Consider the following 17782-nt stretch of genomic DNA (forward strand, 5'->3'; position numbering starts at 1 on the left):
TCATTAGACATCTCTGCCATACCCCAGAAACTGCGACAGTTTATCAGTTTAAGTGCATTTGGTTACGAGTGACAAAATCTCTGGCTAACAAGGCTTAAATGATGAAGATATTTAATTATCTCACAGAACCCAAAGTCTGGACATAGTGCCAGAATTGTTACAGCAGCTCAACTATGGCAGCAGGAGCCCAAGATCTTCCCATCTCTCCCCTCTGCTCCTCTCAGTGAGTAAGCCATGTATTCCAATGCCTTCCACAGCCCCAAGCATCACAACCTTATACAACCTCCTAAAGAGGGAGAAAAGGATCAGAGACAAGAGTTTCCACTCACATGGACTTCTCTTTTCACCAAGGGATTAGATCTTTCCGGAAGCCCTCAAAAGACTAGGGCTGGATCACATGGCCATCTGTACATCAATCACTGGCAAAGGAGGATAGAATTACTTCATTGGCTTAGACCACTGTGGTTCATTCCTTGAAGATGAGCACAATATCCTGAGAACAGAACTGAGATTCAATCATTAAAGAGGAGGCAGAGGCCTGGCTTGGTGACTCATGCCTGTAATCTCAGCACTTTGGGAGGCCGAGGAGGGAGGATCACCTGAGGTCAGGAGTTTGAGACCACCCTGGCCAACATGGTGAAACACCCTCTCCACTAAATCCAAAAATTAGCTGGGCACCGTGGTACACGCCTGTAATCCTAGCTACTTGGGTGGCTGAGGCAGGAGAATCACTTGAACCCAGAAGGCAGAAGTTGCAGTGAGCCAAGATGGCACCATTGTACTCCAGCATGGGCAACAGAGTGAGACTCCATTTCAAAAACAAAAAGAGGAGGTAGAAATAGCTGGTGGGAGGCTACCTCTAGTGTTTGCCACAGCCAGGCATGAGGGAGATAGTGATGAATAAGATAGGCATAGTCTCTGCCCTCATGGAGCTTACAGTTCAGTGAATAAGATAGACAAGAAACAACCCCTAAATATATGATCTAAAATTGCTCTGATCACTATGAATGAAAAGCTGGGGCTTATGAAACAAAATCTCATTGAGATTAGAAGGTAAGGTAGCTTCCATCACTCATTACATTCATCTTTCATTGTGGCCGCAGGGTGGTTTCCTAAGCCACCTGTTTCAGACCAGGTTCTCCAGTTCGAATCTGGGGTAGCAGGCAGAATAATGTCCCCCGCCTAAGACATGCATTCCCTAGTTCCTAGAACCTGTGAAACATTACCTTACATTGCAAAAGGGACTTTGCATATGTGATGAAGTTAAGGATCTTGAGATGGGGAGGTGATCCTGGATTATCTGGGTGGGCCCAATGTAATCACACATGAGTCCTTATGAGAGAGGCAGGAGGGTCAAAGGGAGAGATGTTATGGTAGAAGCAGAGGTCAGAGTGATGCAGCCTCAAGCCAAGGACTGTGGGCAGCATCTAGAAGCTGGAAAAGGCCAGGAACAGATTCTCTCCTGTAACTTCCACAAGGAACACATTTCTGCTGACACCTTAATTTTAGCCCCATAAGATACATTTTAGACATCTGAGCCCCAAAACTGTGAGATAATAAATTGGTATGGTATCAAGCCATTAAGTTTGTGGTAATTTGTTACAGCAGCAACCAGAAACAGGGTTACATCCAGTGAGTCCCAGTTCAAACTCATAACATCTGCATGCACCTATGCATACCTGTAGATGAAAACCACAGGGAACCTGGGGGAGGAGCAATGTCAATCATTTTGAACAACTTTAATCTAAGGGTAGGTGACATAAAATGAGTTGCTGCAATATTTTCATGAATCCGTCCTCTTCCTCCCTCTTAAGGGACATATTGGGAGGCTTAGTGTTTTCTGAGTAATCTCTAAAATATAATCTGAGTTCATTATATTGGGGTTCTCTCTAAGCTGAACTTCCCAAATGCCCATCATCTGCTGTACATAATAGAGAGCATGCCTTAAGACTGTAGGCTTCCTCTCAGAGAAACACAGAAACAGCTAACAATATTTTTCAGCAATTCTTGAGAGCTGGTGCTGGTGCTGGAATAATCTGTATCAGGAGGAGGATTCTGCTGTACGTCTCACCTGCGATCTACTAATGCAAGTCAATCTTGAGCCTTCCCTTGAGAGCAGACATGAAGATCAAGAGGTGCTGAGAAAGTCTTTTGTAGGACTCAGGAAGAAAACTTAATGAGACAAAGGCATTCAACCATCATCGTGTGGACAGAGAAACTATTATTATAGCACATGCCTAAAAGAAAGTAAAATAAGATCAAAGGGAATGTTCCAACAAAAATAAAAAATATGATAATATGGCCAGGCACAGTGGCTCACACCTGTAATCTCAGCACTTTGGGAGGGCGAGGCGGGTGGATCACCTGAAGTCAGGAGTTCGAGACCAGCATGGCCAACATGGTGAAACCCTGTCTCTACTAACAATACAAAAAATTAGCTGGGGATAGTAGCAGGCATCTGTAATCCCAGCTACTCGGGAGGCTGAGGCACGAGAATCACTTGAAACCGGGAGGCTGAGGTTGCAGTGAGCCAAGATCGCACCACTGCACTCCAGCCTGGACGACAAAGCAAGACTCTGTCTCAAAATAGAATAAAATAAAATAATAAAATAAAAATTTGATAATATGAAGAAATATAAAATCCCAATGATTTTTTGGTCCTATAAAGGGCCAAAAAGTCATTTTATGAAATTGAAATGGCCACCAAAATCCTCTCCACCCCTTTCTGCCCAGCCCCATTGCCACTGCCTTGGCATAAGCTCTCAACATCTCTTGCTGGTTTTAGCTTTCTCACAAGTCTTTCTCCTGCAGCACTTGCCAGTCCATTCTCCACACTCCTGCCAGAGTGGATTTTAAAAACATGAATCTCATCAAATCACTTCCCTGCTAAAAATAATTTGCTGACTCCCAAGGACAGGCACCTGATAGAAAAAGTATTTTTTACACATGGCACATGTATATTTTTTATACATGTATGAGCTGGTCTACCTCCCACTGCACACTACCTCTTACCCTCAGCCTACATACAGGTCAACCACACTGAGCTGACTGAGCATGCTGTGCTGTTTTAGGACTCCATATATTCACGCATGCCCTTCTACCCGTCAGCAATGCCCGTTCACCCACCCCATCCTAAATCCACCTAGCAAATTTCAACTCATTTGCTAAGACTAAATGCAAACATCACTTTCTTAGTAGTCTTCCCAGCCCATTCAGAGTTGATCTTCACTGGCCATCAGTGCTCATCTCTCCAGTAGCTATTATCACACTGTATTACTCTTGTTTTTATATATGTGCCCTCTTACCCAGACCGTGGGCTTCCTGAAAAAAAGAGCCTGGCTTAGTCAGCCTTATATCCCTGGCAGCTAACAAAGTCATGCACTCAATAAATGTGTATTGAAAGCATATGAATTAGAGGTTGTATTTGGCTGCCTGTAACAGTGGCACAAACATAAACTTGTGGGAATTATTTTTCCTCACATACTAAGACTGGAGGTTGGAGGTCCAAGGCTGCTGCATCAGTGCTATGGTGACATCAATGCCCCAGGTACTGTCTATGTTTCTGCTTCTCTTCTTTGAGCTTGGTCACCTCAAGTTGCCTGGTGTCTGCTCTCCATTCCAGAAAGGAGGAAAAAGAAGAATGTGGCAAGGATTAAAGGAGCTCTGTCTATATCATGAAGGCAAAACTTTCTAAAATATCCTTGCCAACTTCTACTTATATCTCATTGGCCAGAACTGTGTCACACTGCCACCCTTAGCTGCAAGGACAACTGGGAAATGTAGTTTACTAGCTGGGCATATTGCCATTCTGAACAAAATCAGCATTTTCTTAGAAAGAATTAGATAATAAACATTGCATAGGCACTGAGCACAGAACGTGTAAATGGGAGCATGCATGAGAAATTGAGACTTAACAAGGTGCAATTAAGACAGTAACACCTTGGTAAAAGCTATACTCAGAGGTAAAGCTTCTGAGGACCAAGGTGCCCAGTCCAGGGTCAAGCACAGAGAACACTTTCTATAGTGGTTCTCCTTCCAGTTGTGGAGCTTTTTTAAAAAATTCAGATGCCCTGGCCCACCCTCATGACACAGAATCAAAATCTCAGAGGTTGGGAATCTAAAATGTAGGTCTACCACCACTGTGTATAACTGATGCAACCATAGGGCATGGTCTGGCAGACACGTGTGGCTTTTGAAAACTGTACAGGTTTTTTTTACTGCATGACCAGGGTTCACCCTCGGCCTTGGATGCTTGCCCTTTGGTTTAAGCCTCAAAGTCAAACCTCAGATAAGAAGATGGGCATATCATGCAGTGGCTAAGGGCATGGGCCCTAGAATCAGACTGTTTCAGCTCCTCCCCTTACTAGCAGTGTGTGTAATCTTAAGGTAGTTGATGTCTCTGTGAATCATTTTATTATCTTCAAAATGAGAATAATAGTCTATATCTCATAGGGTTATTAAGATAATCAAAGAATAATACCAGTATAGAATTTGGGTTATAGTCTGGCACAGAGTAAGCATTCAAAAGATATTTGGTACTGATGTCTGTACCTAACAGATGCAGATCTGATACCCTAGATCTGTGAGCAAAGAGTGAGGAGATTGTATTCATTTGGTTTGTTGAAGATGCCTTTTACTAGGTTAAAGAAATTCCCTTCTATTTGGTGTTAACTGAGAACTTTTATCACATATCGGTGTTGAATTTTGTCAAATGCTTTTTCTGCAACTACTGAGATGATAATTTGATTTTTCTCTCTTAATCTGTTAATGTGATTGTTGCATTGATTTTTTAAATGTTAAACCAAACTCACATATCTGGAATTAAACCCCATTTTGGTCATGTTGTTTTATATCTTTTTTTATGTTGTTGGATTTGATTTGCTAATTGTCAAGAATTTTTGTGGCTATGTTCAGAAGGATATTGATCTGTAGCTATCTTTTTTTCTTGTAATGTCATTCTGATTTTGATATCAGAGTAATGCTGGCCTTATAAAATAAGTTAGAAAATATTCTCTCATCTAATTTCTGAGAGAGTTTATATATACAATTGATATTCTTTCTTCCTTAAATGTTTGCTAGAAATCATCAGCGAAAAAATGTGGGCATGGAGTTTTCTTTGTGGGAATGTATATAATTATATATTCAATTTATTCACAAATGCACGGCTAGTGATTTTATTCCATTGGAAAAAATGATCTCTGCATCTATGAAGATATGTCACAGTACCTCCTTTACTGTTCCTTGCATGAAACACAATTACATACAACTTGTTGGCCAAGGCTTGCCCCGTGGAAGCACAATGCAAGTTGCAACACCCACTGGGACCCAGGACCTCAGCTTAGATTCCAGCTGAGGTAAAGAGAGACCACTGTCAAGTTGGGCCTGAATATAGCTTCCCTAGCAGTTCGCTTTATGTGGGGGAATGATGAGCCAGGAGGATGAAATTACTCTACTTGGGCCCCAGCTGAAACCACAAGCATGTTTGAGCATGCTGGATATTACACAATTCTGGGGGCCCCGTTTGCATTCAAGATATCATAGTTTGCATATTTGTTACAAGTTTTCCAGCAGATATCAGGGAAGTCTCTTGAGGAAGACGTGCTGATCTAGTGAGCCTGCAGCATCCTTGAAGAGGATCCTGTGCCTAAGACAGCAGGCAAAGCCAACCAATTCATTTATTCACTGGTCCTACAAATATTTATTGTGTGTCTCCTATGTGTCAGATATCAGTCTAGGAGCTGGTGTTTTCCTGGTGTGTGTTGTTGGAAAAATTATTTTATCTCAAAGTAAACACAGATATATTACTGAGTCAAAAGCATAATTGATGTAAACTATTAATATTAAAATTTTTAAAAGCATTCAAAAATGGTTAAGTTCCTGTAATTCCAATCGTGGGCCTCCAGGCCTCGTAAGGGTGTACAATCTTTTTCCGTCTGGAGAGGTCCTTTACCTTAAAGGAACAATTATCCCTTAATTAACAACAACATCAAAAGTTTATGGAAGCCAGTCATCAACTATAGTGTATGCTTTTTTTTTCAAGTACACGTGAAACATTTGCCAAAATTAAAAATATACTAGGCCACAAAATGAGTCCCAATCAATTTCAAATGTTTGAAACATGCAGAATATTATTTTCTAACTACGGTGGAATTATTTTAGAAAAAAAGTAATAAAAAGATAATTAGAAAAATCTTAAAATTAAGCAATATACTTCTGGGAAAAAAACTCTTGGGTCCAAGAAGAAATCATAATTATTCTGAACTTAATTAGAATATGACATATCAAAATGTTTAGGATGCAGCTAATGTAGTATTGAGAGGAAAATGTAGAGCTTTAAGAACTTGCATTAGAAAAAAGGCTGAAAATAAATTCTTTAAGAACTTGCATTAGAAAAAAGGCTGAAAATAAATTATCTTAGTATATATTTCAAAAATTATTTAAAAATCAACAAATTAAAATATATTCAAAGCACTTACTGCCTGGTACATTATAAGTACCACATAAGCATTAGCTATCATTCTTACTACCTAGCTTAGGTGGAAAAAAATAAGTACTATATATAGTACGCGGTACCACAACTTACCAAATTCCTTGCACTGGAATTTGGGCTTAAAGCCAATATGTTAAAAAAATAACAATTCCCATTTTATTTTATTGATTTATTTTTGACAAATATATGACTGTTTCAGTTCTCCTCTTCTGTGTAACAAACTATTCCAACACTCAGTTGCTTAAAACAATGCCATTTTATCGCACAGAATTTTGTGGGTTGGGAGTTTAGGCAGGGCTTAGCAACCCTCTTCTCCATGTGGCTTTAGCAAGGTTCATGAGGCTGGAGTCAGCTGCTGAAGAGGCTGGGCTGAAGGTTCAAGATGGCCTTGTCACATGACTAGGCCTTGGTGCCGGCTGTCAGCTGGCACACATTGATTCTTCTCCACATTGCCCCTCTCTCCACATGGTCCAGTTGCTTGTTCTCCAGGATACCTATTACCATGTGGCTCATCTCCAACAGGATAGCCTAGACTTTTCGTGGAGAGTGAGAGGACTAAGAGAGTGAAAACAGAATCTGCAGGGCCTCTTAGACCTAGCATTGGAAGTTGCACCATGTCACTTTACTTGTGTTCTACTGGTCAAAGAAAGTCATAGACCAGTACAGTTCAAAGAGGATGGAAATAGACTGCACTTTTTGATGGAGAAAATTGGCAAAGTCACATTGAAAAAGGAGGAGGGATTGCTGCCCACATCTTCGGAAGCAATACACCACAGGGACCTTAAACAATTTACTCATACTCTCTGCTCCTCAGTTCCACCATCTGTTTGGAGGATAATAATAGTTCTTAAATTAAGAGTGGTTGTGAAAATTAAATAGAAAAAATTATGAAACACTCAGATGTGTCTAGCACAGTGATCCACAAACTCAATGTGTATCAGAATCATCTGAAGGGCTTATTAAAAAGAGATTCCTTGGCCCCACCCTCTAAAAAGTTTTTAATTGAGCAGATCTGGGGCAAAGCCCCAAATTGCATTTTTAACAAGCCCTCAGGTGACACTGCTCTTCTACCAGTCTAATAGGTCAGGTGGAGCACACATCATTGTTAGCTTTTTTTATTTTAAAAGAAAGGAGGAAAAAAGATTATGGACAGCTTTGTTGTTTCCATCCTGAAGGCACAAGGAAGTAAAAGTTATTGTTTTTCCCCACTGAAGGACATAGTTTATGTGTATAAAAAAAAAAAACAAAAAATTATTGTAAAGCAGGACTCAGTGGAAGAGCCTTTGAATGCTGTGGTTTGCTGAGTACCAGTGAATGAGGAATCGTTCCTGAGGAAGCAGGTTTGGAGCTATTGAGTGAGAGATGAATAGAAAGTAGACAGAAAAGGAAGGGAGTGCCTTCCAGGTAGGGGAAATGCATGAAAAGATGTTCATCAGCCACAGTCACTGTGCATGCTGTTTAATTGCATCAATTTTTTAAAAATCAGGCAGTGTGGCAGAAGTGTACAGGAATAGAAGAATATTCATTTCTACCCAATCCCCAGGCCTCAACAGCCCCGTTTCTCTATTGTAGAATCAGGATGCCCAGCTTTGTCAGCTCCAGGGTACCAGCCAGGCCTCTCCACGTTGTCATGGTAACAGAATCCCCTCATCCCTCTTGTTTTTTTCTCACCAACTATTCAAGAGAATGAAATGCCATGACACTAGGATCTCTCCCATCTTTCTATTGAATTTCTTTGGGAACTGCACGTTCTAGGGTGCGATCTGGAAGTTTTCAGGATTGGGGTCTCTTTGGTGGGTAACCCTTGTCAGAAATCCAACTCTTTGTGTTCTGAAGCAACATATAACCTTGCATTTTAGTTATGGGAGAACTTGACTTTGCATTCTAGGTCCCTGTTTTCTGTGACTATGAATATATTTGTGTTTTCTCAAAGAGAAATAAGTACATGCAGTTTAAATACCAAATTTATTCCAGCCCTATGGCACATCATCCTGCTCGATAAGTGTCCTCAGACAAGGAAAGGAAAGCATGATTTAACCTAAGTGCTGATACTAAAAGGATTACTTGGGTTGTCAGAGGCTTTTTTAGAGTCAGTTCTCATGTTTTCATATCATCTATTTTAATTTAAGAGAATCCTCAAAATTGTGTTACTCAGATCATCTACACCAGAGATTCGCACACTTAAGCCTGCATCAGAATCCCCTGAAGGGCTTGTTCAAACACAGCCTGCTGGACCCCGCCCCACCACTTCTGATTCAGCAGGTGCAGACTGGGGTCTGAGCACTTATATTTCTAACAAGTTTCCAGGTGATGTTGAGGCTGCTGCTCTGGGGACCACACTTGGAGAACTACTAATGGTCACTGAGGCTAGTTAGTAATGATAGATGCAGGAGGCAGATAAGGCAGGGTCCCTGGAAAATCTCCGACCTGCCCCACAAGTGTTTGTGCCAGATGTTTTTGTACAGATGAGGGAACCTGCACAAGGTCTTGCCTGGGCATGATTGCACCAGGCCCACATGCACTGGGGAAATGGGATGGAACCACCAGGAATTCACGCCTTACGCAGGAGGAGGAGTAGGTCCTCTTCAGCTCGTGTGCGGTGGCCTGGTATTCAATCTGTAAAGTGGGAGTTTGTTGAGAAGACCTCCTCTTTCTTTGCTGAGAGCTTTCTTTTTGCCTAATGAATCCATTCTCCTCACCTTTCAATGTGTCCATGTGCCTAATTTTTCTTGGTTGTGAGACAAGAACCCGGATTTTAGCTGAACTAAGGAGCAAAAATTCCTGTATCATTAAGCTATGAATGATCAAAATTTGCAAACTCCTGTAATGCACCTCTGGTTTGCCTGTTAAAAGCAAGGGCTGAGAAAGGACTCTCGCAGTACTTGGAGACAGATAGACGATACTAGCTCCACATCTACATCCCTCCCTCACCCAAATAACTGGATCACCTTAGGGCGAGTCATTAAGGCTCTCTAAATTTCAATCTTACCTGAAAAAAAAAATACCCTCTTACCTAACCTTGCAAAATTATTATTCCAATTAAACAAGATAAAGCGTGAGAGACTACTCAGTCAGTGGGACTGCCATACAAACATAAGTTAAAAGTGTCGCAGCAGGCCGGGAACAGTGGCTTACACCTGTAATCCCAGCACTTTGGGAGGCCGAGGTGGGTGGATCTCCTGAGGTCAGGAGTTTGAAACCAGCCTGGCCAACATGGTGAAACCCTGTCTCTACTAAAAATACAAAAAATTAGCTGGGTGTGGTGGCAGGCGCCTGTAATCCCAGCTACTCAGGAGGCTGAGGCAGGAGAATCGCTTGAACCTGGGAGGTAGAAGTTGCAGTGAGCCAAGATCACGCCATTACACTCCAGCCTGGGCAACAAGCACGAAACTCCATCTCAAAAAAAAAAAAAAAAAAAAAAAGTGTTGCAGCCAAGACTAATTATTTTATAACCGTTGAAGTGAAATTCCATTTATGCCCCAAGGGTACTTCAAAGATTATCTTCTCAGGGTCTGGTCCATAATCCTCACAGGCAGAATTGATTCTTTTCTCATCAGAGCTTCCACGTTACTTGTTGTATACTTCTCTTTTAACACTTCATTTCTGTCAGATGTAAAATGTAATGAATTACACACCTGTCTCCCCCAAAGATCCTGAGCTTCTTGAAGACAGGGCACACAACTTTTTTTTTATAACCTTTCTTCATTCTTGGCATAGTGTTATATAATTTTTAGGCTTCGGATAACCATTGAAGGTCACTGAGGCTAGTCAGTAAGCTGTGAATTAATGAATTAATTGACTAAGCAAATTCAGATTACATATCCTTGACTTCCAGGTAAGATGACAGCATATAAACAGTGTCTACTGCATTCTCCCATACAACCTCACCATCCACAAAATATGTATATAATATATATGCTATATGTTAAATCTAATATATATTTGTAGATATATACACACATATACACATATTTATACACACACACATATATACACACACATAACACACACACTTAACAAAGAGTGAACTCAAGAAACGAAACATTTTGTTCTGCATGACTGGCCTGACCTGAGCTTCTGGAGCCAGCATGGCTCTCCCAGTTGCCATGGTTCAGGTAATCTCAACACAGACTCTTTGAAAGCTGGAAGCAAGCTTGGTAGTGAGCAACTCCCATTCCCAAACTAGATGGTTGGCCTCTACCAGAACTGGCTCCCAAGACAGTACAGAGATTTGCCAGAGCTGAGGTCATCTTATGATATGACTCCCAGTGCTGTGCGGGGAGCATTGGCCTTGACCTTGTAAGCCTAAGTGGAGTCAGGGACACCAGGATTAGTGAGGATCTATATAATGCTTTTAGTTGCCTTGACCACTAAAATTCTGCAACTGCAAAACCCAACCCTAATCCCACCCCTCCTCCCCTCCTATTTCTTTCTTAAAGATGCTGGTTAAAGAGAAGAGAGGGTGGAATGTGAAGAGAAGTGAACACCAGTAATTTTCAAGAAGCCCATCTGGGAATCACTGAAATACCTTTGACTAACCAGGAAGCTCCCACACCTTGCCATATCTTGGCTAGCAGCTGCCAGGAGTAAGAGTAGGTGACTTACCAAGGGTCTTGGCTCCAAGCTCAGAAGGGAGCACCCTCTCAGCTGGAACTCAAGCCTAGTACCAGATGAATTGTAAAGTCCTAACATAATGGGGGGCACTTCTGCATATACATGTATCTGGAAACATCTTCCCCTAGGCAGCATGTTTATCTGCAATCTTTGGCATGGGGTACAGAGGGTAGATTCTGATGGGGAACTTAGGCAATGCTGGCTACAGAAGTGTGAGATGCAGTGGGAGAGGCAGGTACTTCAGATGGCTCAGTGACAGACCCCCAGCCAGAGGAAGCCACAGATGGTCCAAGGAGGGGCGCACCAAAGGCCACAGCAATGGGAAACAGACTGCATCTGCTGCTCATTCTTCTCACCCACAGCCCCACACAGGGGTGATCTCCGTGGTGCCTCACCTGCAGGGTATGGAGTATCCATATGCATAAGTCTCCTATGAATGTGGTTTTTATGAGACTGTCTCTGAATTTCTGGCACACAAAGCAAAGACCCAACCGTGGAACTGATGCACCTCTGGGGCTCTAACCTGAGCACCTACATTCCTTCCTCTCTCCTCAACTTCTGTCCTCTTGAATGTCAGTACAGAACAGAAAATATTTAAACAACACTTTCCAATCCAATTCACATTTTTAAAAATATTTTAATCAACTCAAGTTTTTGTCATCCGAAGTTGGGCACAGCTTTATTATTGTTATGCAAATATTCCCAGAAACACATTTCCTCCTTAAACTACCACTGGAAATAAAATACCTAGGAGGCCTTTCATTTGTAACTGTCACTCAACCTTTCTAAGTCCAGCAAGATAAATGGGTTATGGAGAATTTTCTTTGGTTATGTTCTGCACCCTTAGTGTGTGCTCACCTAAAAGAATTCTTGCTCTATGCTTGTAAAACATGAAGAAGGATAAATTTCTGGTTATCTTTTAAAGGGAATTTCTGGTGATGTTCAATATGAAAATCCCTAGAAGAGTAACCCTCCAAATTTTTGACTGAAGCCCTGAGTGACACTTAAAATCACCCTCCATCACCCCTGGTCCTTTATCACTTATCCAACTTTGGTGGAGGCAGGCACTGTGACCATTCTTGTCATCGGATTCATAACTCTCTCATCTATTATTTAAGGGAATGGCCAACAGGATGCACAAAGCTTCATGTGTTTACAGAGCCTGGATTTTTCTATTCTATCAAGTAATTTTGAAGTGTTTTGTTGTTGTTGTTGTTGTTGTTTGTTTGTTTTTTTGTTTTTTTTTTTTTTGAGACAGAGTCTTGCTCTGTCATCCAGGCTGGAGTGCAGTGGCACAATCTCAGCTCACTTCAACCTCCACCTCCCAGGTTCAAGCACCACCACGCCCAGCGAATTTTTGTAATTTAGTAGAGACAGGGTTTCACCATGTTGACCAGGCTGGTCTCAAACTCCTGACCTCAAGTGATCTGCCAACCTCAGCCCCACAAAGTGCTGGGATTACAGGTGTGAGCCACCGTGCCTGGCCAAGGTGGTTTCTTCAAACCAGCTAGAAAGCTGACTCTTTGTGAAGGTGACTCAGACAAAAGCCAGCGACAACAGGGAAGCTATGAGAAGGAAGCTCATTCAATCCAAGGCAGGCTTTAATCAGCAGCACTTTACCTGGCCCAGAAGAAAGAAGAAAGAGGCCCTGACTTTGCATCTAAAGAACTCTTAGAAGAAAAGAGAGAGAAGAAAACTCCAAAGAAACCTCTCGGCCTCTACACCCCCTACCCTCATTGGCCAGAGGGAAGCTTTCTAATGCAGACAACCCTCACTTAAAATCTCTTAGCACAGCCTACAAAGGTGGTTGAACCCATGGAAGTATAAGGCCTTTATTGTGTGTCCAGGCTATTGGGCCTCACCCAAAAGGGAGAAAGAATATCATTTCAACAAGAAAGAATATCTTGTTACATACACATACACCCATGTATAAGTTAAAAAAAAAAAAAAAAAAAAGCTCTGAAAAAATTAGACAAGAAATAACCTACAGTGATAAACTCTAGGGGTGAAATGGGGACCAAGAGAGAGGAAATTTTACTTTTCATTTGTTAATTTTGCTTATAATATCATGTATTACTTTTAAAACTAAACCAACATCTAGTGAATACATTTTAAGATATGAAGGAGATTTATATATCAAAAGGAGATTTATAGATCAAAAGACCTCATTGATAGGATGGTAAGTGAAACGCCAAACAGTTACAAAGTATATGGGAAAAAATGATCTCATTTACAACAACCAAAGAGATAAAATTCAAAACATGGGCAAAATCTACAAGAAGTAAATTTTAAGATTCTACTGAGGGACATAAAAGATAATTGAATAAATGAAAAACCATACCCTGTCTTTGAAAGACTCAGTAATTTAAAGATGTCAATTCTCCCCTAAATTAAACTATAAATTTAATATCATCTCAATAAAAATGCCAATAGATTGAGGCGGGGGGGTGGGGGGGAACCTATACAAGTTTCTATGAAAAAATAAAAATAAAAGATGGGCCAGAAAAACTCTTTTAGCTCCAGCAGAGAGCAGAACATTTTGTAGTGTTCTGGTAATTAAAACAATTTGGGGCACTCCTGGGCAAACACAACCATTGAAACATCATTAAAAGGACAGTGAAATAATAAAAGGGAAAACCAAAAATCCAAAGAGAAGGGGAGGGGCAGAGGAAGCTATAAATGAGGTGCCTTTATAGCCTTTATTCCTAATGAAGGAAGGCAGTAAGGATGATGCACCTCACCATCCCTATTGCCTTCCTTAATTCTGCCCACACCTCCAAAAACTGACTCTTTCCTAAAGTCTCCTGAATGGTCTGAGTGCCTGTGTTTCCTGCCAGGATGCTTGTTGATACAAATAACATTGTGTGACTTTTTAAAACCTTGTACAAACCCAAGTTACAGTCTTAAAAAATATTAATGACCTGTTTTCTTTTCAAAATGTCAAAATCATGGGAAACAAAAGTCTGAAGATCTAATGTAAATTTAAAAAGACATAAAACCTAAATAAATGGTGTGATCCTGGATTGCAATTGAACCAGAAAGAAAAGATCACTATGAAATTACTGTAAAGGACTTTATTCAGAGTAGAAGATGATATATAACAATGAGGACAAGATCACAATGCCCCTTCAGACACCCAGAAAGTATCAGGACAATGTTCTGAGGGAGGCAGGAATGAGGCAAGGAACTGAAAAAAGGGAGACAGGTGGGAAGTCTATTTACAGGGCACTGAGAAACCCCTTGTCCTTTCCCCAACTCTGCCAAGTAAATAATGTCCCCAACTCTCCCACTCGATACCATTGATTTATTCTCTGGGGAAACAAAAACGGAAAACTATAATGATTATCCACCTAGCATCTAGCTTATACCCAGCCAAACTACCAAGCCAGCATGAGGCTAGAAGAAAGGAATTTTCAGACATATAACGTCCCCAGAATACTGTCCTGGCTAGAAGCTACTGAAGAAGTGTCTCCCAAACTTCCATGAGCACAGGAGTCACCTGAGGATCTTATAAACTGTGCATTCTGATTCTGAAGGTCTGAGATTCCACATTTCTACAGATCTCAGATGATATTGTTGCTGCTAGTCCCTGAGCTACACTTTGAGCAGCAAGATACTACAGCAGCAGTTTTCAAAGTGTGGTCCAGAGACCACTGGAGGCTCAGAGACACTTTCAGGAATCAGCGAGGTCGTCACTTTCCCAACTACATATCTGTGTGATAACAGATTTTCTTCACATACCTCGATCAAAACAATACATCAAACCAGATCTGAGCATCTAGATGTCTTCTCTTTTTTTTTTGGAATGTGATGTATGCTGAACCCCTACAGCTGTCTTCTAATAAGCCAGACATTAAAGAGATTTGCAAACGTGTAAAGCAATGCCTCTCTTCTCAGTAATGTTTTTGTCTTTAAAAATATAGTTGTTTTTCATAAACAATGTTACTTATGTTAATATGTAATATGTTTTATTATTTTGAAATTAATAAATATTTTAATGATTTCTCAGTTTTAATTTCTAGGATGGCAAATAAATGTTGGTAAAGATAACCACATCGACAAAAATTCTTTGGGGTCCTAAATAATTTTTAAGAATGTAAAAGGATCCTGAGACCATGATGTTTAAGAACAGCTGTACTAGAGAATATGCTCCAGGAGGAAAATAAAGGACCTAGAAAATAGGGACTCCAATACAGAAAACAGAAGAGAGAAGCCATGACAACAGCTGTATTGGCTTTCTCCGGCTGATGTAGCAAATTACCATGTAATGGCTTAAAACAACTCAAGTTTATTACCTCACAGTTTCTGCAGGCCAGAAACCCAGGCACAGAGTGGCTTAGCTGATTCTCTGCTTATAGCCTCACACTATATCAAGATGTTGATAGGGCACATTCCTTTCTGGAGGCTTTGCGGTTAAGTCTGCTTCCAAGCTCATTCAGGTTGTTGGTAGAATTCAGTTCCATATAGTTGTGGTAAGGTAGGAGATCAGCAACACTCGTCTTCCGAGCACTGATCACAAGACCCCACTGAACAAAACAGGAGCTGATTTAAACCAGCCAAGACCAGCTAGGGCTAGGAATCATAACACATTTGCATAAGACACTCCCACCAGCAGCACAGCAGTTTACAAATGCCATGGCAATGACCGGGAAGTTACTTTATATGGTTCTAGGAACTCCCTGCCTCTTTTCCAAAAAGGTTGTGAATAATCTGCCCTTGTGTAGCATGCAAGTAAGAGTGGGTATAAATATAGCTACCAAGCAATCCACGAGTGCCCCTCTGTGCCGCCCTATGAGATAGCCCTGCGCCCTCTATGGAGCAGCCATTTTGCTGTACACTATTGCTCTAATAAATTTGTTTTCTTTCACTGTCAGCTCCCTCTTGAATTCTTTCCTGAGTGAAGCCAAGAATCTTCCCTGGCTGAGCCCCAATTTTGGGGTTGACCCGTGTCAGTAGGATGGAGGTCCCTGTTTCCATGGGGTCAGTCTCAGCAGCTTCTAGAGGCCACTCCAGTCCTAGCTCATGATTCCCTTCCTCCATCATCAAAGCTAGCAACAGCAAGTCAGGCTTTCTCATGCTTCAAATCTCTCTCACCTCTCCCTCCACCTCATCTTTCCAGCTACATCTCCCTGACTGACTTTTCTGCCTTCCTCTTCTGCTTCTAAGGGCTCATGTGATTACACTGGGCTCACCACGATAATCTTCCTATTTTAAGGTCAGCTGATTAGTAACCTTTCTAACATCTACAAAGTGTCCCACAGTAGAAACTAGACCAGTGTCTGACTGAAGAACCAGTAGATGGAATCTTAAAGAACATCTTTAGAATTCCGCCTACCACAACAGCATAGGGAAACTTCCAGATAACAGCAGGTAGAAGGTCTAGGGCCTGACCAATCCCGATTGGAGCGGGCTGACAGGAATATAAAATAAAAGAAGCAGATATGTTAGAGCATATGAAAATATTTCTAGAGAGTTTAGATGAGCTTAGCAAGAAGTTTGTTAAAAGCTAGACAAATTAAAAAAACAATGTGCTTATTGCTCCAGAAAAAAGGAATTTAAAAAGAAAGGAAGCTCAACCATCATGAAGCCCTTGGCTTAAACAATCTTTGCAGTCATAATAATGTAAACACTGACTATAGATTTAACAACAACAAAATATGTAACTGTGATGGGAGTAGAGGAAGGGAAAATAGGAGAAGCAAGTCAATTGATAAACTGAAAACTAGCAGTATATTGTTTAGAAATATGCAAGGGCTCAGTAGAACACGATGGAAATGAACTAGAACAGCTGGAGGTGGTTGTCTCTGAGGAGCAGGACTGGGTAGGGGTGGACAGTGTGTTCCTCATTTGATGCTGTTAGCATGGTGCCCAGTGTTGTGGCTTTGCCCTGCTTTCCCACTGTCAGTTTCCCCATCTACTCTGCCCTCCTCTGCCCTGCCCTGGGCCCCAGGAAGCTGACCTTGCTGCTCCGTTGCCCCTGGGGCCTGGTTGAATTCACCCAATGGAAGGCATGGCAGAGATAAAGGGGTAGAAGGAGGGAGAGGGGCTCCTGCGACATCCTGCACTGGGCGGAGCTCCCACGCGGGGGCTTCATTTCTTCTCCAAGCTCCGGATCTCTCCTGGCTTTTGTCCTGTGTCCACTCCCCTTACCCCTTCAGATCTAGAAACGAGATTGGCTTCTGCTGTTGCCCTCCCCTGAGCACCTCACCATCCCTATTGCATTCCTTAATTCTGCCCACATCTCTGAAAATTGTCTCTTTATTAAAGTCTCTTGAATAGCCTGAGTGCCTGTGTTTTCTGCCAGGACGCTGGCAGATACAAATAACATTGTGTGACTTTTCAAAATATTGTACAAACTCAAATTATAGTCTAAAAAAATATTAATAGCCTGTTTTCTTAAAAAAATGTCAAAATCTTGCGAAACAAAGTCTGAAGATCTCATCTACTTTAAAGAAGACAAAAAGAAAAAGACATTAAAAACTAAATAAATGGAGTAATCCTGGATTGCAATTGAACCAGAAAAAAAATGACTGAAAATTACTGTAAAGGACATTATTCAGACAACTGAGAGAATCTGAATAAATTCCTTAGATTAAATAATAGCATTGTAACAATGATAAATCTCCCGATTTTGAGCATGGTACTGTGGTGATCTAAGTGAAAGTCCTTGTTCTGAGG

General features: G+C 41.2%; 1 protein-coding gene across 2 annotated transcripts in view; it reads right to left on the bottom strand.

Moving 5' to 3' along the window:
* Positions 1–17782, bottom strand: part of POLE4 (DNA polymerase epsilon 4, accessory subunit) — a 190092-nt gene that overhangs the window by 140965 nt on the left and 31345 nt on the right. Inside the window, exon 4 of one of the 2 annotated variants that reach the window (XM_054677973.2) lies at positions 6601–10093. The exons of the other annotated variant lie outside the window; for it this stretch is intronic. Within the exon in view, the coding sequence (XP_054533948.1) occupies positions 10080–10093 (14 nt within the window). The 3' untranslated portion in view covers positions 6601–10079. Of the gene's footprint in view, positions 1–6600; positions 10094–17782 lie in introns of those variants that run through there. 2 annotated transcript variants of the gene reach the window in all.

This window comes from Pan troglodytes, chromosome 12 (assembly GCF_028858775.2).
Source record: "Pan troglodytes isolate AG18354 chromosome 12, NHGRI_mPanTro3-v2.0_pri, whole genome shotgun sequence".
In the NCBI taxonomy this organism is placed as follows: domain Eukaryota; kingdom Metazoa; phylum Chordata; class Mammalia; order Primates; family Hominidae; genus Pan; species Pan troglodytes.